We start from the raw sequence: 22,515 nt of genomic DNA, 5'->3' as shown, positions 1-22,515 counted from the left end.
CTAAAGTTACTCAGTGACTCATGGCCAGATAAGGACTAGAACCCAAATCGCCTGAGTCCAACACTTTAACTACTACACCACATTGGGTCCAGAAGGCTAGAAGTCTTTGTCAAAACAGTACTGAGCAATAATCGACTGAGCAATAACCAAACAACTTATTGGTGAAGGTCACATCCTACATTCCAGGATGTCTTGTAACCGAAGTACCTCTGGGAAGTATTCAATGTTCCCCATCTGTGAGGAGGACCCATCACTATTTATATTCCACAAGGGGCCGGGCCTGCCCTGCTGGTTCTGTTGGTCCTAGAACCGCTAAATCTCTCTTGCATGAGAGGCAGTGGCTACTTCCAGAATGTAATTAGTGGGACTGGACACTCATAGATTTAGTTTCCTATGCAGATAAAAGGCACTTTACTAATCAAATATTGAGTCAAACAGGCTTAGTGTACAGAATGACTTTGTTATTAAGAATTACTGTTACACTGTACAGTGGTGAAAGGATGGTATTCAGAATTCACCGGAGTATTCATTCCTCTCAGGTCCACCAGAACCCTGATAAATGTTCTCATGTACTTTTCCTGTCAACTCAACATCTTCTGCAGATATGCCTAAATGCGCTGGATGATTAACAACTCCTTATCTTACATTCTGTAATTCTTGTGTTATTAAGTGAGAGTTTCATTAGGATGATTCATCCAGATTCTGCAAATATATTGTGCCAATACAAACCACATGAATAGAGCTGGAAATAAACAGAGTATGAGGGGGTGTAAGTCAGGGAAAAGTTTAAAAATGTTCTTGTCTTTGTTACAACCCCAACAGTTTAGAAGGAAGAAAAGACAGTAGTTCTCCAGTCCACTTTAACTTTCAAATGAATGATAGAAGAAATTCCTAAAGGGTACCTTAATGGCAAATGGTTTATTGATTTTTTAAATAAACCCACAGACTTCTAAACCTCACAAGTGCTCAAGATACTTATCTGGTGAACTGGGCTGCCCATGAGTGGCAGTCAACAGATTATACAGGATACAACTTCTTCTTACATCAGTGCAAACTGACTATAAGAATCATAGCATTTGTCTTGAAAACAATAATTAAAAAACAGGGGTGATTTTAAGTTCCAAGGAAGGGAATGACTTCAATGATCACTGTAGTTTTAATTAACATTTTAGATCTAGTTTTTAGGTGTTATTTTAGTTAATATTTTGTTGGTGTTGTTATTCACATTAAGTGCTTTTGGAAAAGGCAGGACAGAAATGCTGAAAACATTCAGAAATTCAGAGGAAAACATAAATGTATGAAAAGTTCACATGTACATGTACTTGCATGGACATTTGGTGACATAAATCTTCATTTCTGTAATAGCGGTCAAATGGATTCTGTACCTGCAAGAATCCTGTGTTCTACTAATTTCAAGTGATGAGAGAGTATAATTTACTAATAACCCTACTCCCAAAGAAGCATTCTTAATACAGTAATAAAACAAACATTTACTTATATAACTTTTATATCCTACATCTTTGTACCAAAAAGATGTACCAATGTAAAATCAAACTGGTACAAAATACCTGGTCTGTTGTTTTATTTTGAGTGTGCGCATTTACCAATTTTGCTCTAATATAAGGACCAGTGCGCAGAAAGGAAATGGCCCTATACTTTGGTTGCAATCCTATTGCCACTTAAGTGGAAATAAGCCCCACTGAATTCACAGTTTACAAGCTTTCATTGCTCATTACTCATGCATGAGTTCCATTAAAATGATGTGGGCTGCAATGTTAAGAAAATTTAGACAGAAAAGAGGCTTACAACTTCCAGCTTTCCCTAGCCGGCACTGCTGGCCTTGTCTTAACTTCCATAGGATTGTGCCTTTATAGTACAACCCTATGAATATTTACTCAAAGGGGCTTACTTGCATGTGTGTGTCTAGGATTGCCAATGAAAAGATCAGTAGTTTTCCATTAGCTCCCCTACATAAGGAAATAATTGGAAAATTCTGTTCCATAAATGTCGGCTTTGGATTATTGGATTTTACCTAGGTATATTAATTTCAAAGTAAATTAGGTTTTATAAACATGTGTTCTGTTTAATAAAAAGGTTGGATTTTTTGCCTACAGTGCATTATATTTTGCACTATTATTACTGAAAAAAGAAATATTAATGTTTGATGTACTTACTAAGTTGGTATGTAAACTTGTTTCAATTTGCTCTCTGCTTCAGCAGCTTTTAGACGTTTCTAATAGAAAAGATGAACACATGTAATATTACCATTCTGCCCATACAGAATCACTCTGCCTCCCAGATCTGTTTCAGAGGCTCTGCTTTCAAATAGCAGGCAGCTAAAGAATGGGGCAAATGCTCCTTCTGCAGTGGTGGTGCTCCACTTATCCAATGGTGCTATTCCAACAGCACAAAGCTCCCACGGCTTGCTGAAACTTGCTTTTCCATCCTTGTGCAACTGACCAATCCGGTATTTAATTCTGCTTTCACAAGCTATCGTGCCAGCTACTGCAGAAAGCCTTGTGTAAACTGCTTTGTAAAACGGCACAGAAGGCAGTGCCCAACGCTTCATGACTGCATAGGGTTAGGAATTGCTTGTGCTTCTTGTTTTGTTTGCAGGTGTATAGCTGTTAGCAGAGCAAGGCTGTTTTGCAAAGCAACATGTTTTGTTCACCCCTTGCATTTGACGATTGCTGAATCGCTTCTTGTTCTTGCTTTTATCAGGCATTTTACTACGACTGGATTTTTCACTGTTTTGCTTTCTATGCTACCTTAAAGACTAGATAATGGAAAAGCAGGGTACAAATGTCCCCTCCCTCACCAAAACACGCACACAGCTACACCAGTGATGTGCAAGCCTTACTGCAGGAGCCACCATTAGGAATTCAACTGAGCTGACTCTGATGATTCCAAGGTGTCCTCATCAATGCCTGAATCACAGCCAGCGTTTCAGAAGGTGCTCTGTTGCCACCAAGTGAAGCTGTTTCGAACATTCAAACTGACCCTGTGAAAGGGGAATATGATAGCAATCCTAAGGGGCTGCGGCTTTCTAAACAGAGGGCTATGATTTTGGAACGCCCTGTCCATCCAAAGCCCTGCCAGTGAGAACCAGGCTAGGTGGGATGAGGACAGACGCCATTAAAAAAAATTCCACTGGCAGGCCCTTCAGAGACTTGGACAGGGATAGCAATGAAATTAAGTGGATGCAGGCCTCCTGTCTCTTTCCTTCTTTAGAAATCAAATGTTTCTCCCTCTTTGACATCTCTGCTGAGGTGACGGTTGCCAGGAGGGGAAGGCCCATAACTGGATCGTCTCTTTCACAGTTGTGGTTGCAGAAAGGGAAGCTTGTCCTATCCTATGGCTCCCCAGACACCATCTCATGTATACCACTCAGAAAGCTCTCACTTGGAAGTCTGGGCAAGTAGTTGCTTCAACTAAAATTGCAGTGCTGCTATTAATACATTCATGGTTATTATTATAATGCACTATATTCCATCCGTGAGTTTTAGTTTGTTATTTATAGCCTTTGTTAATAATAAGTGTGTGAGAATTTTAATTGTTAAATGTGTGGATCAGACTGAAGAACAGTTAAAAGCATATGGATACAGGCTTCTTTATTAACTGAGTATCAGTAAAGGATTCTGGTCAGGTTTCCTGTGTAGAGAGAGTGCTGGGTCACAGGCATATAATAAGCATAATGAAAGCCTAAGTGTCTTGTTAAGCAATTCTAGAAATGAATACACATTTCCCTTCAACGTTCCCCATGCAACTTAAAGTATTTTTCAAAGGAATTAAACTGCAAAGTTATCAACTGATTTGTACAATTTAAAAAATAATGCTTCAATTAAAAGAGAATCAAGTCATGACACTGCATAATAACTGAATCAAAGTGCAGATCATTGGAAGGTGTGATCACACACATATGCTCAGAATTAAGTTGTGCAAAAGCCTAATTTCAAGGGCTAGCATGATTTCTGCAATGCTACCCAACATGTGTATGGCTACGCCATGGGCCGACCAGCTCCTAGCTAGCTCCTTCTTTGGCAGATTAGGACCAAGATGACCACTGTCTATGATGTGATATGCAACTGCAAACAAATTCCATTTTGGCATCTAGCGGAACACACACTGCTGCAAGAAGCAGCAGCACGTGCTGGAGATAGTTGTGAGTTGCCTCTTCAGTGTAGTCAATCCAAAGAGTAGGAAAATGAGGGCACCATCCTCTGGCCTGCCAAGATTGTCCGTGGAGGCACAGGGGAGTGAGAGCCTGGGAGAATCACTCCCAGGGCAAGCAGGACCCTCCCTTCACCCTCGCAGCCAGCGCAGTGTTTTCCATGCCGGCAGACAGAAAACCGCTTTTGGGGCCAACGTGGGAAGGGGGGCATTATGGTGGGCAGGAGGTGGAGGACTGAGGCAGCCATGTGGTGCCTCAACATCTTGTTCTTGTGGGGGGGGGAGGTATTCAGGTGGCAGAAATGGCAAAGGGCACGATCCTGGCTTCTGCACTCCTCCCTTGCACTCCTCCCTGTCCTCCGCTGGATGCCTTAATCCTCCAAATTCAAAGGCATACTGGACAGCATCCATTTTGTCAAGAACGGCAGCAACAGCCAGTGACTTCATCCAGACAGTCACTTAAACCAAACCAATGTTTAGAGGACTGGAAACAAACCACAGGAAGCATCAAAGTTGTGAAAGGAGGAGAGTGGAAGCGAACAAATCACAAGCCTCCATTATGTCTGAACATGCAAAGCTGGTTTGCTCTAACCAAAGTTAAAACAAGCTTGTATCATGATTTTGGATCCTGATTTTTTAAACCAATTGAAGGATCCATGTTTAGATAGAAGTCCTACAACTACCATAACTCCCCAGTCAGCCCAGTCTCAGGATGCGCAGGGCTGTGCCTTTATATTTTGTAATGTACACTTTATTTTCCTGCTGTTACTAATACAAAAGAATCAAGCTGCGGTTAATTTTTTAAGCTTTAAAAACAAAGCAATCCAGAATTTTTGGATCCAGAAATCCAGTGACTAGTATTTGAGGCGCAGAAGGCCTCCATGTCACTGAAAGCTCCCAGCAACCACCCAAATGTTCTCTGGAAGATCAGAGAAACTGTTGCAAACACATGATAGGCTGCATGGGAGGCTGAAAAGGGAAAAAAACAGTCAGTGAAGACTCTCTCCATCTTCCATGAAACTCTGCTCCATTGCTTTCACAAATGAAAGGAGCCCTTCCGCTCTCTGCTCTGAATCCAAGCCAAAGTATTTCAATATCCATAATTACTGAATTTCTTCATGATGTTTAATGGTAACCTTAAGAAAATTAGGGCTATTTCAAATGGTTTCTTCCTATGGAGAAAAATCACAGAACTTCTAACCTACAGCCATATGCCAGTTCATACTCAGATGTGTCCTCCAGGCAGACATTTTATTAAGTTTATAGCTTCACTAAAAGCCTCAGGTTATCTCCCCATCCCCAATTCTCAGTTTCTATACAGCATCCTTGTATGACTAACTTACATTTACCCACAGCAAAAGGAACAAAACTTACTTGCTAAATAATAACAAAACATCTTGTGCACCTTAAACCCTACCATAAATTTTCATGGATACTGTTCAATTTGTTATTTTTGCTGCAGCCAACTAACATGGATACCCTTCTGGAAATTGTTACCTGCTGGATGTATCTGTCTGTAGTTTTCCACATGTAATAATATTCAATGATGCTAGTTAGAGATTTCCAGGGAAGCTGAAAAACATTTTTGCAAAAAACAAACACACATTTTATTTAAATTTCTGAGAATCTGCATATTCCTTGCACCTCATGCTGGGAATACTGTAAGAGGCGAGCTTTGTGCTTAGCTGGTACCAAATGAGGTGGCCTGGATGCTCAGTGGGGCACCTGGCCAGGCACATTGCGCTGCTGCACAAACAACTGCATTAGCTACCGGGCCCAGTTCAAGGTCTCGGTGTTGCCATGTGAAGTTCTGAAGAGCTTAGACCAGGCTCCTCCCTGCACAGACCTGCAGCATCATTAATATTCCTGGAGGAGGCCTCAGTGGCTGTTACACCAACGGCATTCTGCTGTCGCGCAGCAACTCCAACGTGGCCTTCTCTGTGGTGGCATCTACCCTACAGAATGCCCTCCCCCATGGCATTTAGGAGAAGCCAATGACAACATCATTGGGATGCAAATTAAAAGCTCGTCTTTTTACTCAAGCTTTCCCTAAGTGATGCTTTAACCAAGCTTGTTTGGGCTGTATGGTGCTGTACTTGTTTTAATGTCCTTTTGCATTTATATCATCCATGTTTCCTCTCGCAAAGAAACCAGAGCAGCTTACAAGGTTCTCCTTTCCATTTTATCCTTGCAACCAACCACCCCATGAGGTAGGAAAGGCAGGGCAACAGAGGTTAGTCCAAAATCATCCAGCTGCACTTTATGGTTGCAGGGTGGCTAGAACATGGATTTCCCAAGTCTCAGTTCAACGCTGTAAGCACTACACCATATTGACTCTGAAAATTTCATATAAAAGTTTTAGCAACTGTAATGTAATGTAATGCATATTCCAATGTATTTTAATGTATTGTTCTACTGTTGTTGTGAGCCATCCCAAGGCTTCGTTGCGATGGGGGCGGCATAAAAATGTCTTAAATAATAAATAAATAAATAAATAAATGACTTTAGAGGAATTTTTCAAATATGGCAAGTGGTATCTAAATCTACTAACTGCAATATAATTCATACATTAAAAAATACTGGTGTGAATACAAATTTAGACCATTTATACCTAGGAAGACAATTTTGGAAGGGCAGTCTATATGCCACTGCAATTTCAACAAGTCAAGAAAATATAAATTAAGGGAAAAGCGAACTTCATCTTGTTTAGGAATTTTCTGCAGGACTGATCATACAAACTTTTAAAGGGCTGCATGGCTTCTTTTTCCTGAGACCTTGGAAAGTCCCTGGGTTTGCCTTAAAATGTAAAGAAAATTTTGTGGCCAAAAAAGAAAAAGATGTAAGAAGGAAAACTTACAATCTAAGTTCTTAGAACTAATCTGCAGGGTCCCACTCAAAACCAAAATGCATGATTACTTCACCCCTAATTAAATCTATCTGTTCATTACCAAACTGTATCTTAATCAGACACAGATAAAATTATTTAGGTTTCAATAATACAAGAGATTAAACAGGATTGCTTGTGTTTTTAGACTTAAGCATTTCAAAATAAACTGACTTGATATAGATATCCTTCTTTTACCAAGATTGAAAAAAATATGGCCTTTACTTGAAATCTGGTTAGGCAGGTGTAACTTGGCTCTGACAGTGTCATCTATCATATTCAAACCTGACAGGAACATAGAATGACTTCATGCATACGAATAAACACAGTTCAGTGGACTAAAATCTAGTGGCATTTTTATATCCAATGGAAAAAAATCCAAATCCAACCTTTATTCTTGTAAACATTTCTATCATTTTGGTTATCACCAATTTGTGGCAATATAGAATAAATGGATACTGGGAATTACCTAATACAGATGATAAGTGCAGTTGGATGACTGTGCTTTATCTGACTGATAAAGAACCTTGTTCACACACACTTCCTCCTCACTTTGCAATGTGAAACCCAGTACTGAGGAGGGGCTTGTTATTTTAGCTGTTTAAACCAATTCCCTGTGATGTCTAAAATGCTGCTTATAGAGCTAGGTATGAAACCCTGCACTTCCTGATCTAGGTGCAGCAGCAGTCAAAAAGGAACTGAGGAAATGGGTGGGAGCCCCTCCTGGAAAAACCTGGAACAGGAAGAGGAGGGGCTTCTACCCAATTGCACACTTAGCTGTGGAATCTTCCCAACCACACCCTCCGTGCAAGGTGCAGAGCCCAGACGGGTGAGGCATAAAGTCCACAAAGAAGAATACTAGCATGTGAAGTCAGGCAAGCAGGCACTATTTAAATATTTAGGGCTTCATATTTAAAAGTAAAAAATAATCCAAGGAGCAACCATCATTAGTAAAATTGCATTTAGCATGAGCTTCAAAATAGGACAACATATTAACTCTCCTAGTCAGAATGCCCATTTGCAGACATCATTACAGCGCAACATACGGCGCTGCCCTGTTCAGTTAGACCACTGGTCCATCTAGCCCAGCAGTGTCAACACTGACTGGCACCAGTCTTGAGGGACTTTAAAAAAGGACCTTTGGGGTGACCATGCCAGGGCTTTGACCAGGACCTGACTGTATGGTTCTCTACTGAACTATGAGTCTTCCTTAGCTATTTATGCATATGGCTTTTTAAAAAATCAGAATTACCCAATTCCTTGGTTTTCCTAATTGATCTGTTTATGAAAAACACACACCCATTCCTATAATTGGTCCAAAGGAAATAACTTTGTAGTTAATTTCTACTTACAAAGTCTTGCCGTATATCATTGAAGTCTTTGCCGTATTTCTCTAGAGCTTCTTCAAACAAACTAGCCTCTGAAGCGGACCATTCTTCCATTTCATCTCTACAAAGAACAGGACCTCCAAGTGGAACCAGGACACTAATGGCACTGCTCAGATCATAGTTATGCTTATGCAATGTGTCCATTGCATGAAACTGAGAACACAAAAAGAGCCCATTAAATTAAACAGGTATCAATAAACAGACATAAAGAACAATACATATATCCTACACTATCTAAAGGTGCTGTGGCACAATTGGGCAGCATGCAAATGTTTTAAATAAATAAAATAAAAAATCCTATTTGCTCTGTTTAAAAATTACTACAACCTTTTTATGTCTCTTTCCCTACATTGCAGACTGAAGTCTTCTTTTAGTCCAGCTGGAGCTCCTCTTTTCTGCTACATTATCTGTAAATACTTTACTTTAAAGTACACTTTACTTTAATCCAAAATGAGTGCTACAGCATGCAGCGTATTCACTCCCAGTTCATTCCTTTCTTGGCAAGAAGAGGTAAACTAACTTGGAAGGGCTCCAAGATATCCAAACCAAGAATAAGAGTTTAATGCACTGAAAGAAGCCAGGATTCATAACCCAGCAAACCATGGTTTAAAGCTGGCTTACAATCCTGGACTGTTTGGATGCACTAAATCATAATCCTAGGGTTGGATAGCATGAGAATCTATTCCCATTCTGCCTAGTTTGCCCACTAGAACAAAGCAGGGACAAAACAGGCTGCATGCATTTGCATGCCACCATTTCACAACCTAGTTTATACAGTCCTAGATTTTGCCTTGAAGCCATGAATACATGTGGCTAGTATATTTTCATTCACTTGCCATGAAAACAAGCTAAGTGAGCAACCTGAAACTCTTGTGCACTCAATTTCTTACTTTGAATTTTTATATATCAAAGGGGAAGGGGAAATACATTCTCATAACTTAGGAGAACAAAAAAGGAGTAGAGGTTTTAACAATGCAAAGGCAGAGAACAGGAAGGAACAGAGAGACTGAAGAAGATAGAATGACAATTAAATCTGTTTTCTAGTGTCTCATTGTAGGATGCATCTTACATTAACTTAACCAGTAGCAAGGATAAAACTTCTGTGCAGCTACTCAGATGTGTCAATTGTCAAGTCAGAATGGCCTTTTGAAAGTAGAACAGTCTGTGCAGAGACATATGCATGTAGGCTCTGCAGGAAGGCTGGATAAATGCGTGATTATCACTCACAGGTATGACCTTGCTTACCTCTCCATGTATTGATCATGCTCTGGATTTTTAGTGGTCTGCAAAGGGCTATAAAAACCTCCATGTGGATCTCTTAAACTTAGGATTTTTTTATCAAGCAGAGGATACTGAAAGCTACAATTTATACTTTTGATTTGAAAGTGTTATTGAAAAGATACTTGAGAAAGTGGGAGACGAAGCAGCATGGCATTCTCATTAATTAACAGAAAATAAATGCCAGGCCTTACAGCTCCAAGAGAGGGTTTCTAATATCCCATTACTTCCAGAATGTAATGAAATACACCAAAAACCTCTCAGTGAATATGTCAGCTTCCCCAATTAACAGTGATGTGCTATTATGAAAGGGAAAATGTTCTCTCATAACTTGGGAGAACAGAAAAGGAGTAGAGGTTTTAACAATGCCAAGATAGCAGGCAGGAAGGGAAAGAGAGACCGAAGAAGATAGAATGACAATTAAGTCTGTTTTGGCTTTTCTAGTGTCCCATTACAAGATGCACCTTCCATTAACTCAATCAGTAGCAAGGATAATACGTCTGTGCAGCTACTCAGATACTATATGTGTCATTTGGTAAACTAGTATAACCTTTGCAAGGAGAACAGCTTTACTATATGGGGAAACAGAAATTATTTACTCTCCAGTGAATTTCTGTTCCCCATGAGTGAAGGAGGCCAGCTAGTTTTGGGCAAGCCCCACTTCCAGAGCTGGGAAGGCAGGTCTTGATCTAATCTACCTGGAGGAGCCGAGACCTCTCCCAGAAACTCCAGCTGACTTTCCCAATGAACTGATCTGGCAGTGCTAGTTTTGGGCATGAGGAAAAGGTGCATCCCTGGGTGGGCCAACACAGCCTTCTAGAGGGCTGCCTGCTGTGGTGGGAAGTACCAGTGGGGTGACGACAGCTGAAGGCATCTTCTGTAAGGACTGTCTATCTGTTTTGTAGTGCTGATGAGATTATGTCCCAATGACCAGGTGGCTGCCCTACATATTTCCTCTAGGCAGGGCCCTTTCCCTCTGAAATGCTAAGGCAGTCATTCTGCTGGTGGAGTGTGACAGGAAGAAGAACAGGAATTTCCAGAAGAGGTCCTGCCTATTCTTGGGAGATTAAGATCAAGGCCTGCTTCCCAGTCCCAGATATCAGGGTTCTCCAAAACTAGCTGGCCTGCTGCACTCAGGAGAAAGTAAAGCCCCAGAGAAGAGCCAAAACATGAATATTTATTGTTTTCCTGTGGTTCTGGCCTGCCAACATATCACCTGAAAGAGAGTGTATAACCCTCCGTGAGTTTCATGGTTGATACTTCAATTCTAATCTGATCATTTCACCACTAAAACCACACTGGCTCTTAATACAGGTCCGCATGGCAAGAAACCTTCTGAAGTCTTGCAGCTCTAACTAGCAAACTAGCTCTAAAAATAATTCTGCACACTAAAGTTCAGGTAACCATCAACTAATGCAACCCTACTCAACTTCATGCCTTACAGATGTTTTGGATTTCAACTTTTGTCAGCCCCAGCCAGCATGCATAATATTCAGGAATGCTGAGTTTCAGTACAAACATCTGGAAGGCAGATGTTGTAGAAGGCTGATAGTATCTCCCAAGGTCGTTACGGTCAGGCATGGAGAACCCACTGGCAGTCCTGTCTCTCGTGACACTTCTGGCTTCATCTACCAAAGGCACTTGTTTTGGAGCAGTAAAGAGAAGTCGGCCTGTTCAACTTCATACCTGGAACCCCAAATCTTCTCACACTTAGAACCGTGAATGAACTTGCATGTAAATTAACAGGCTTCTATACCATTATTATCTCAATAATCTTTTATGCTCTAATGTGCTCAATCATTTACCATGGGACAGCACACTGGGAAGGCTTTCAGATTCTCCTAAGTTTCAGTGCTAATCTCTTTCATAAAACACAGTCTTGGACTCAGACTTGGTATGAGGAGACAGCCTGAAATCAATAGGACTTACTATTGATAACCTACTTGCTAACTAGATTTCAACAGCCTGCAGGCAGCCCAACAGCTGCTTCAAAGGAAATCGTGGTTTCAGAAACATTCAGAAAGGAGCAGTACTTCTTTCCAGGTCTATCTTTGGAACCACTAGGTTCTTTTATGTGAGCAGTTCTGCTTGTGCATGAGAACTACTGAAAGTGCAAAAGTATACAATACTGTCTGTGTAGAAATCTGAATGTAGATCTGCCTTTTATCAACTCAGAAGTTTTATCCATCTAGCTCAGTAATGGCTACACAGATTGGTAGTAGTTTGCCAATATTTTGGAGTGGAAAATTTCCATTCTTTCTGCATGTAAAACATGTGTGATCTATGATCTACGATGATTTTTTCCTTTTTCCTGTTTAAGTTAATGAACAGGAGAAGACAGACTATGTACAGTGCATTCTAGTTACAAGACATTAACATGCTTTAGTTTGCACCTTTAAAAAATCCTATCCAAAAGCAATTAAGAACAGCAAATTAACAGACTGTGGACCATTCCTTTCAACTCCTATTCATTTCTATATAATCTCTGGCTGAAATGGGATTAGGATATTGAAAAGGGAATACTTAGCATACAGTGTATACCTGTTGGGAGTAAGAAAGATAGATGCTCTGGGCACACATTCCCAAGGCCTACTGGTTGAACTTCAGAGGAGGAGGAAAAGGAGAAAGAAGATGGGCAGGGGGTGGCTTGGAATGTGGGCCAACGCCAGAAGTAACAATATAGTTCTCTCTCCCTCTCCCTCTCCCTCTCCCCCTCTCTCTCTCTCACACACACACAATAAATGGATAGAGATATATAATTCTATTTCTGTTCTACAATTTCGGAATTGGTCCACACAGAAGTGGCAGGTTTCTTTTAGTTTTGGCAACAGCCTAAAAAAAGGAGCTAAGGAACTTTTCTCAAAGCCTTCAGTTGCAGGTATTTCACCTTTTTCAGGCTCCTTATTAAGAGGAGAGCAGGCCATGTGCGAGTTGGCATGCATGCACTAGAACAGCACTGGAAGAAAATGTCTCACCAAGGTGATGTCACGGGAAGCGGCAGCAGCACTCATATGTAAACTAGGTTGCCTGACAGAACTACTGCAGTCCAGAGCCCGGGCAAATGTACCAACCGCACTGGAAAACATACACAAAGAAATGCAAAAGCATATGTGAATACAATAGCATCTAGATGTGTTATATTCACAGTGTCTGTTTCTCTGTTTCACACACACATACTTGCACACAAAATGTACAAGGATTCATATGCACTATTAGGGGAAAAAATCAAAGTCATTGCAGGATCACAGTTAAAAAAGTATGGTAGCCAGAGTTTCCCCCGATCAGTAGCAAAGCAAAGGTACCAGTAAAGTGGTAGTTCTATGCATCCTTACTTGGGAATAAGTGTCATTGAATAAAATAACGGGTTAGAGTAGGGTAAATACTCTAACCCGTTAGAGGACTGCACCCTTTTAACACCATGATTTGGCAACAACCCTAGCAGCCAAGCTTACACATATAGGTACCACTAAATTTGAATGTTTGAGGCCTAAGAACAATTATTACTATTAAACAATTTTGTTCTGCAGCCACTGCCATTCAGCTAAGAGGAGCAATCCTATGCAAACTATCTGGAAATAAGTCCCACTGAACTCTCTCAAACTTACCTCTAAGAACACTCGCATAGGATTGTACTGCAATAGATACATTTCCTCTGCAAAATGTATTTATATATGGCTTCAGTACTTGATCTATTTATACCTAAGAGTGGGGAAAGGTGGCAGATGGAATAAGTATGAGAAAATGTTGTGATACAACATTTCACAGCGGAGCTCACTAGCTTTCTCTCACTCTCATAGATTAATTTCCCCAGATTACTTAATTGTAATGTTAAAAACATGTCCATTCTCTCCCACTCTCCCCTCTTTCTCACTCTCTTGCCCAGCTAGCCCAAAACTGTCTTTACACTCCCGACTCCTCTCATTTTGTGCCAATTCTCATTCAGACAGTGCAGCTATACACAAATACTTCTCTTTGTGTTTTTCACTTCTGTATGAACCTAATACATATTAAGCACTTTTAAAAACAATTCCACAAAACGGCTCTCTCACCAGTTGCCATCTACCTCATAGAAAGTGACTGAGAACCAGATACAACAACTGAATAAAACTTAGTGTAGAGGTGAGCAGAAATACAAGATGCTGGCTGGGTATACACGTAATAATTGTGTCTTAATTAAACCAAGACTTGCTTGAATGTGTGCCACATGCGAGCTGCTTCCTATGTGAATGTGCAGCCCCCAAATGATCCCAACGCAGCTTGCCCTGTGATGTGCCAACGCAGACAGTGTGAGCTATTCATCATTTAAACAACCAGAACATGCCTCAGATACTAAGGGAGGATCTTAAAAGGTGAGCACCGAAACTTTCATTTGGGGTCAGAAATGATCAAGGATGTCTTTAGACACAAGTGAGATGTGCCCCAGTGACATGTCCCAGTCAACAACAGAGTTTGAACAGACTGCAGTTTCCTGATGGTCTTCAAAGGCAATCCCAGTTATCACTGCAGGATTCTAATCCAGAGGTCACTTGAGCAGGTAGAGTCAGTGTCTGTCCAAGAACAGCATATGTGGACAGAGGAGAGAGGGCCATGCGTGTTGGAAAGACACCACTCAGCTCTCCCATGCATTGTAACCCACATCAGGCATAAGAGACTACATCTTAGAACACCATGCTGAAAAGAAAGGTGGGATGAATCCCCAGGAGTTAATACCGATTCAACATGAAATTAAAATAAAACATGTTTCAACATGTGTCAAAAACAGCTGTCAAACATATACAACCCCTTAACCCCAGTTATGTATAGGCAGAAAGGAAGGAAGTGTGCAAGACAGCAAGAAAAGCAGAAGAGGAAGCAGAAGCAAGATTTTAAGCTGGCCTTTAAAAGCTTTCCAAGTTCCTGTGGTATGAGAAGTGTAAGGCACATGATTGTTTTTTAAATCATTATATTAGAAAGTCATTAATGTCAGTGTGGGAAAAACTAAAGACAAAACTGTGCACTAAATTACCAAGATGGCTTTCACCTATGGAAGCTCTTGTACATCCAAATGCATTGAATTTTGATATGATTGTGAGATATGATGATATTCTGGATAATGATGGAGGTTTAAAACCAAACCAAGAACTACAGGAGCAGAGAATTAATATCTCTTGCTGGCATAAGGTACAAATACAATTGAGATATGTTAAAGATTATAAAATGTGGGGTTTTTATAAAGAGTTAACATTTTGACCAAGTGATCTTAAAATCAGATGAGAAAATGATTAAAATACTGTATAATTTTCTTTTGGATATGAGAATGGAAGATGAACAAGCTAAGAAAACTATGATAATATGGGCACAAAATTTTGGATATAATATTGAGCTACAGAAATGGCAAAAGCTGTGGGAAAGAAATATTGACCGGTTGAAAAATGCCTGATTTTCTCCCAGAAGATGTGGGGTTGCCGCCCCACACCGTCTAGAAGATTCCCCAGGCACTCTGTCTTCATGCTGACAGGGCTTAGATAGGCCTCCCACGGTCCACTACCAGACAATTACCAGCATGATAACAGAGCCCCGTTAATGACTGCTGTGTCGTCCCGATGCCATACTGTAAGTTCTTCCGGGAAAGAAACTTTAAAGTAACATTAGCAACCTCATATAATCTTTATAAAATGTTTTATAGATGGTATCTATCACCAAATAGATTGGCTAAGATGCTTCCAAATATGTCAAATGGATGTTGGAAATGCAAACATAAACTGGGTACTTTTTACCTTATGTGGAAGACTTGTGATAAGGCAAAAAAATACTGGGCTAAAACACATAAATGGCTTGAGGGAATGTTACAAAAACCTTTAATATTTAAACCTGAAGTTTTCTTATTAGGCATTGTACCCAATGCAGTTGATAATCAAGCAATGCATTTGATTCTACATGTAATTACTGCGGCGAGGAATGCATTTGCCCAACATTGGAGGAGTGAAGAACCACCTACCGATGAACTGATTTTAAAAAAGATCTTGGGACTGTGCCCAAATGGACAGATTGACTTTGTCTCTGAAGGAGAAAGAGGATACATACTTCTATCAAACTTGGAACTCTTTTTATTATTGGCTGGAGAAACGGGACTATGCATAGATTTAAATATGTTTACGGATTACTATATAAAAAAAAAAAAAGTACGGGGGGCTGACCCAGTAGGTCTGATGTTTCTGATGATTGATGGTTTTCAGTTTCTTTTGTTAATTGGTAGAAAAATAATACTTGAAAAACTTACTTGAAAAAAAAAGTTCTCCAAGTTCCATGGGTGCTACTTACCAGTGAGTGGCTTGTATCTGGCTCAGCGTGTGTGCGTAAATTATTTCTATGTTGCCCACAGCGAAAGCGGAGTATATTTAAAAGACCAAGTCAGACCTACTTATTTGGTTGGACAATTTAAACATTTTCTCAGCTGGGTGGGAGCTACTGACATGTGAGTAGTTCTTGCTTATTATATAGCAGAATGAATGTATAAAAGGCTATTTGGGTAGGTACGCATATGAATCAAACCACTGTCATAATGGTTCCAATGTCAATTTTTCTTTTAACTTAAAGGAGTGATTGAAGAAAACTTGAAATTTCAAATTACATTTTATTTCAAAATAAAATAAAGTACATTCTGTGAACAATAACAACACCACAATACTTCCAGCTGGTGGTTTACATTTTAAGGTAAGTGTCCAAAAAGGGACCATTGAAATTTCATATTCTTAGCAACAGGCACGAGGACATGAGGGAATTCATGTACTCCTCAGCTGTCATTACTTTAAAAGGATATTTTTAAAAGGACTTTGCTTGACCACCTACACTTGACTTAGAGAACTGTTGCATTATTGCTCCTACTAGGTTTCCCTGTCCCCCCGCAATTTTGACATTTGCCAAAATAATTAAAGGAGATGAGGGGGTGTTTCCTTTACAAATTGCTACAAGCAACCAGGATTTCAGCATAAGAAGATGCAACTGCAAAACAGGAAATTGGCTCTTTTTATTATATAGTGGAGAGGAAGAGGGAGGGAGGGAGGGAGGGAGGAATGCACATGTGCAAAGTGCATCCTTGAAGGATCTAAACTCAACTTTCCAGATGATCAATGCCACAGTCCAGACTTTCACAGTTTCACAAACTTTGCACAAGGCACAGTGATGCTGCTGCCTGGGCAGCACGATGAGGCCAACCTTCTTCTCAACTTGAAGTGGCAGAGGTGGAGGGGATCAGCTTGGTAACTGCCCAGTGACCCCCCACACCCCCTAGTTCTGAGGATGGGACTAAGGTTGAGGGCTGCTTTGGTTCCTGTGTGGCCAAGGCATCAAGATGACCAACCTGACTTGCTTCACACTACCCTTCTCCCAGGTACGGAGCAGGAGATCCTTCTTTATCTGCCACACAGCCACAAGATGCACACAGAGCATACAAGGACCACGGCACCTTTGCTTGGTCTTGGCTATAAAAGCCTGCAAAACCTGGTGGATGTCTGCCATGTTCTGCCATTATCCAGGTCTCTGGTATGTCCTCTACTCCGGTCTTGAGTTTGCCGCTGGTCAAAATGGAGGGCCAAAGACATACCCATGTATTTGCTGTTTGCACAACCATGCCACTACCATATAGATAACTGCCTGTTTTCACTGTCAAAAAACTATGGGTAAGAGAACCCTTTCCCCTCTGCACTATACTCTGGATCATATTATTCTCTCAATTGCTGCAGTTAACACCAGGGGCGCTCTGATCTCAAGTTCTTCCACTCTCCTTGAAACATGGCCATTCCAAAAGAAATGTCTCTCGTGACAGTTTTATCTATAGGCTAGGAGTGGCTAGAAAGAGTATCTTTGGATGTTTGCACTTCCAACTCTCAGCATTCCTGCCCATTTACCATGCTGGTGCCAGCGTTGATGTCCCAAGCTTCTGAAGATGTGCCTTCTGCCCATTCCTGCTCCTAGCTACTGAGCTGGATTGGAGGTAGCAGTGAAACATGGGCGGGACAGATCTGGCCTGTTTGTATGCCACTGCTAGGACTGTAGGTCCTCCTATACCTGCTCAGGAATGCCAGAAATCAATTGCCTGTACCTCATTAAGCACATTACAACAAATGCTATGCATTTGTTCAGGGCTGCGGAGCCTCAGGCCCAAGAGCTAAGTCCAGCATTCCTAGGAAATTAATCCAGCCCTCTGGAGTTCTCTGGTTCTCCAAAGAACTCTGCCTCTTCTCTTGGCAGTATCTACTTTCCCCAACTACCAATTGCTTGGTGGTTTCCCAGCTTTTGTGCAAGACTCTCCTTGTTCTAAAAGTTGCAACACTCCTAAAGCGTCGTTAGTAAAAGCAAGATTTTTAAGATAAAGTATTATTGGATTTTCCTATAATTTGTCCCCTCCATATGTCATAAGTTCTATTCATCATTGGAATAGGGTTCATAAGATTGTCTACAAAACTGAATGTAAGCTTTACTGAAAAGAGGCTCCCCTCTTTTTAGTTAAATCAGCTTTCTCTGGCAAGATAATATTGGGCTATTTCATTTCCATTTGACTGCTTTATCATTAAGGCAGTGTCCCTTTCACTCAAGGATCTTTTTAAACCACCTTCAGGCAATTAAGTTTTTTTGACCTAAAAACACCATGCTCCAAACCTTTCATGTCAACAACTCATAGATAATTAAAGTTGGAAATTGACCTGGGGAACCTGCAGCAATCAAGTGGGAATGTGAGATTCTGCATGCATACCATCGCCAGTCAGCAGCTATTACAGAAAACAAATTTTCTTCTCATCAACAATTCATCCTCCAGGACAGACCTTGTTCAATGTTTGCAGGGCTGAGCTACTTTCTTCCTTGGAGAAAATATAACAAACAGCCTCACAGAGTAAGGAAATACCATGGTAAGATCTGACCTGTGTCTCTTCCAGGCCCCAACGTGCAAATGTATTAGATTTAGGATGAACAGTAGCTAAATGGGCTGATTTGAAAAATATAGTGCCACAAAAATAGGCCTAACTGAGTCTCTGGCTCATGTTCCCCCTCTGATAACCTTAACCATAGTGAATAGAAACAAGCCACCTTCAGATAATCACTTACGAAGGTGGTATTTTCAATGAACATTATGATTAACCACAGTTTTGGGTTCAGAGGACATGCTAAGCTGTGTTTAAGACAGAAAGAGAGGCAGCAGAGAAGAGGGCAGTATGCAGGCCGAGTGGTGGTAGGGGAGTGGGAAAGCTCTTTCAACCCAAGAACCATGTGGTACATTTAGGAGGGGTGAAGGAGAGGCATTCCAGTGTTGGTGAGGAAGAATGTGGCCAGGCCAAAGGCAAAGAGGTAAGGCCCAAATTCCAGCATATTATTCACTGACAGTAACCAAGCCTTAAGGGAGGTATTTCAACATTTTACAATGGGGAAATACTACACAAAAGTCAGGAAACCATCAAAAGACCAGGGCTTGGTAGAAAGTATGGCCAGGGGATGGAGTAGCAATCAGGGGAAGCCGAGGGAGCAGACTGGAGCCCTGGCTCTGAGGTTCCCCAGACCTGCACTAAACCACAGTTTAGCATTCATCTGAGTTTAGCTAATATCTCAGAGTCCATAAGCACCGGCAATTTATTGAAAATGCTCCACTGTCCCTTAGCCTTACCTATGCACAGGATTCAAAACTCCAAACAATGGCAGCCAATATATATAAACCAATACACCGGGATTACACCTTGCAATATATATGGAATTTGTCAAAGCACACCTTGGATAACTAGATTCCTTTCATTTTATCCCAAACAGTCTAGCTGTCAACTTTATTCCCCATTTTTACTCCATAAATGTGAGTGCCCTCATCCAGCACCTTCGTGCAGATACATCAGCTTCCAAACCCTTTATTTTGGGGACTTCACGGTTGGGCATCACCTGAGATGGCTTTAAAAGGGTATCAAACAAATCAGTTTGGTCTATGACACTGATTAGAAATCATCCCTAAGACTGGAAACAGAATGTTACTGGATACCACCTGTGGGGGGCAATAGCAGGAAAGGCCTGCTGCCTCCCTGCCCCAGTTTGTGGGATTCCAGAAGCATTGGGCTTCCCAAGGGGGAAAACAGATGCTGAGCTAGATGGGTCTTTCATTGGATACACCACTGCTTTCCCTATATTCTTAATAATGTCAGGCCCAGGGTCGCCATGTCAAAGCTGCTGGGGTCCCCTGTTAAAATTTCACCTGGGGCTCAGCACGAGGTGGCCACCATTTCACCTGCCCAGGATGATCCCAACAGAGCATCCATGGGAAAGGCAGCCACCCAGGCACCCATAAGAGGCACCCTGCTGTTCTGCTGCCCAGGAAGCCCACCGAGGCACAAGGCTGGAACATTAGGGACTCCACCGGAGGACACTGCAGTGAAGTTTCTTTGCCTGCAAAGCACTTATCAAGCATCTCATACTGGGGAGGAATGGTTGTACTGGGACCTGAAATGAATGCAGATGCAAACTGCTTGCCCTCCAATGAGCGGAAAGACTGCATATGAATGAAATGGGTGCCTCTGAAGAATTTGAAATGATGCCCAGAAAGGGTCCGTTCTGAGAATGGACCACTGTTGGCCATGGCTTACATATCATATAATCCACAGCGAAAAAGGTGTAAGTGCTGAGTCCTTGGGCCTTGATGAAATCCCACAGTAGGATTTATTTATTTAAATGTAGAATTCAAGGCTGAGCAATAATTCAGTAGCTGTGGCCAATTAGTAGTTTTCTTTTTAATAACTGGTTATTATTTTTATTTTATGCCATTCTAAATTATTCTGACTGAGCTAGAAATTAGGAAATCTCTGTTTAGCTTCTACTTGGCAAACACATGCAAATAGTACTATTAATATACGAGTGAATTGCTTTTTCATCACATAATTTGCCCTTCAAAGAAAAATTACTGCAATCGATGAAGCAACATTGTTTTGTTTCAATAGTAAGACTCCAGCGACAAAGCAAAATAAAATAACTGTTTGCAAATTAAGATCTCTTGTGCTACCAATACAGGAATATTTCTAACTCCAGATCAGAAAGGAGAACATTGTGCAAGTGAAACTTGTAGGCAAGGGAAAGCCTCTCACAAACACTGTATTTCAGAATACTGTGCAGCCATGTTGAGGCTGACAACAAAACTACAATGACCAGAACTATACACCGTGAAGATGCTTCCACGCAACATGGCTGTGGAAAATATACTACTATTTAAAAGTGAACAGGGAAGGGTGGCTTTATCTGAAGGGGAAGAAATGTTTAAGCATGAAATTTTCCAATTAGGGAAAACAGAACAGCAGGTGCTACTAAAAAGCTAGCCTACTATATTTTTTAAAAACCATACCCATTGAAAGTGTGAAAGGAAATAAGAAGAACACAATTGCCTGGACAGGTTCCAGAGTAAAACGATCAGCACTGTAAGCAAAAAGCCACCTAGGTATTTATCAGCCCCTTTCTGCCAGAGTGTTTGTGGGAGAGGAAGTTTGTAGGTGGGAAAAGGAACAGAAAGAAAATAAGTTGTCCTGTCTTGGTTCCCTCCAGATATGTTGAACTGCTGTTCCCATTCTTCCAAGCTAGCAACAACTATACTGACTGGCAATGAATGACAGGAGTTGCAGGCCAATGCACCAGGCTGGGGAAGGTTGGAATAAAGTGCATGAGAAAAACAATTCATCCAGAAACCAATTATTTTGTTAGCTAAGTAAAAAGGTCACTGGAGACAAGCTAATGAATACTAACAGAAGGATGAATACCACAGAAATAGAAGTCCAGTCCCATGCTGTAGGGACTCTTAGTCCAAGGACTGGATCCATTTCAGATAACCTTTCTGAGGTTGCATTCCAGGAGGGGACAAGGGCTCAAGGTAAGTGGGAAACAGCCAACAACAAAAAGGGTAGGTTCAAAAATACCAACAATATAGCTTAATTATTATTACGTTATGTTTCTATACCACGTTTCCTCTTTAGAAGATCTCATGAAGGCTTATATAGCCCTTCTGTTCCCCATGTTATCATCACAACCACCTTGTGAAGTAGGTTAGGTGGAAAGTCAATGACTTGTCTCAAAGTGACCCAGTGAGCTTCATGGCAAGGTGGAGACTTGAACCCAGTCCAGCACTCTAACCATTAGACTTAAAAGCTGGGCAACCAAAGGGATGAAGCCAGTATGGTCTTCCGGAAAACTCTGGAGGGCTAGATCAGGCCCCAGACATGAGCCTCCACATTCCCATTGCACTGGCTCCTTTGTTGGGTTATGGCATTCTAAGACTTCAGGCAAAGTTCTGATCTATGATCCTTTCCCCACTAGAAACAAAAGCAAAATAAAAACTTGGAAAGCTCTTGCTTCAGTTTGGTTGGTCTATGGTTCCTATTTCAAACTTTTATACTGAAGAAGTGGATACATTCCTGTTGGCTGTACAACTCCCACAATGTTTTAGGACAAGTATAGAGATACATTATTTTGTCAGTACTTGTTAATACTTATAAGAATTACAAAAATCATCAGATGCAAAATAACAAAAACTGGGAAATATTTATGCTTTCCAAAAATGTGCACCAAGATTTTTAGCTATGACGCTTGGAAGAATTCCAACTTCATATCCTGCTGAGATATAATTTCTTCTAAATGGCAAATGTATTATGTATAGCTTAACTGTTTCCCTACCACAGTGCAAGAAGAATAAGACACATAAAAAAGACAGAAAATTTTTAAAAGTTACAATCTACAACATTTTAAACAAAGTAGTCCTGTTTAGGTATAGTCAAGCCAAATTAATAATGTTTTAAGTCTACCAATTTC

The 22,515-nt window shown here is 40.9% G+C and overlaps 1 protein-coding gene across 1 annotated transcript in view; it reads right to left on the bottom strand.

The window, feature by feature from the left end:
* The window catches only part of MTA3 (metastasis associated 1 family member 3), a 146,360-nt gene that overhangs the window by 61,838 nt on the left and 62,007 nt on the right, over positions 1 to 22,515 (bottom strand). The window contains exons 8-11 of the mRNA XM_044429189.1: positions 12,696 to 12,795; positions 8,407 to 8,595; positions 5,668 to 5,742; positions 2,175 to 2,233 (exon numbers count right to left, since the gene is read on the bottom strand). Of these exons, the coding sequence (XP_044285124.1) occupies positions 2,175 to 2,233; positions 5,668 to 5,742; positions 8,407 to 8,595; positions 12,696 to 12,795 (423 nt within the window). The remainder of the gene's footprint in view (positions 1 to 2,174; positions 2,234 to 5,667; positions 5,743 to 8,406; positions 8,596 to 12,695; positions 12,796 to 22,515) is intronic.

The sequence above is a fragment of the Varanus komodoensis genome, unplaced genomic scaffold, assembly GCF_004798865.1.
Source record: "Varanus komodoensis strain SLA01 unplaced genomic scaffold, ASM479886v1 scaffold2, whole genome shotgun sequence".
Taxonomy (NCBI): domain Eukaryota; kingdom Metazoa; phylum Chordata; class Lepidosauria; order Squamata; family Varanidae; genus Varanus; species Varanus komodoensis.
Note: the sequence above shows the minus strand (reverse complement) of the source record. Positions and strands in the feature narration are given on the sequence as shown.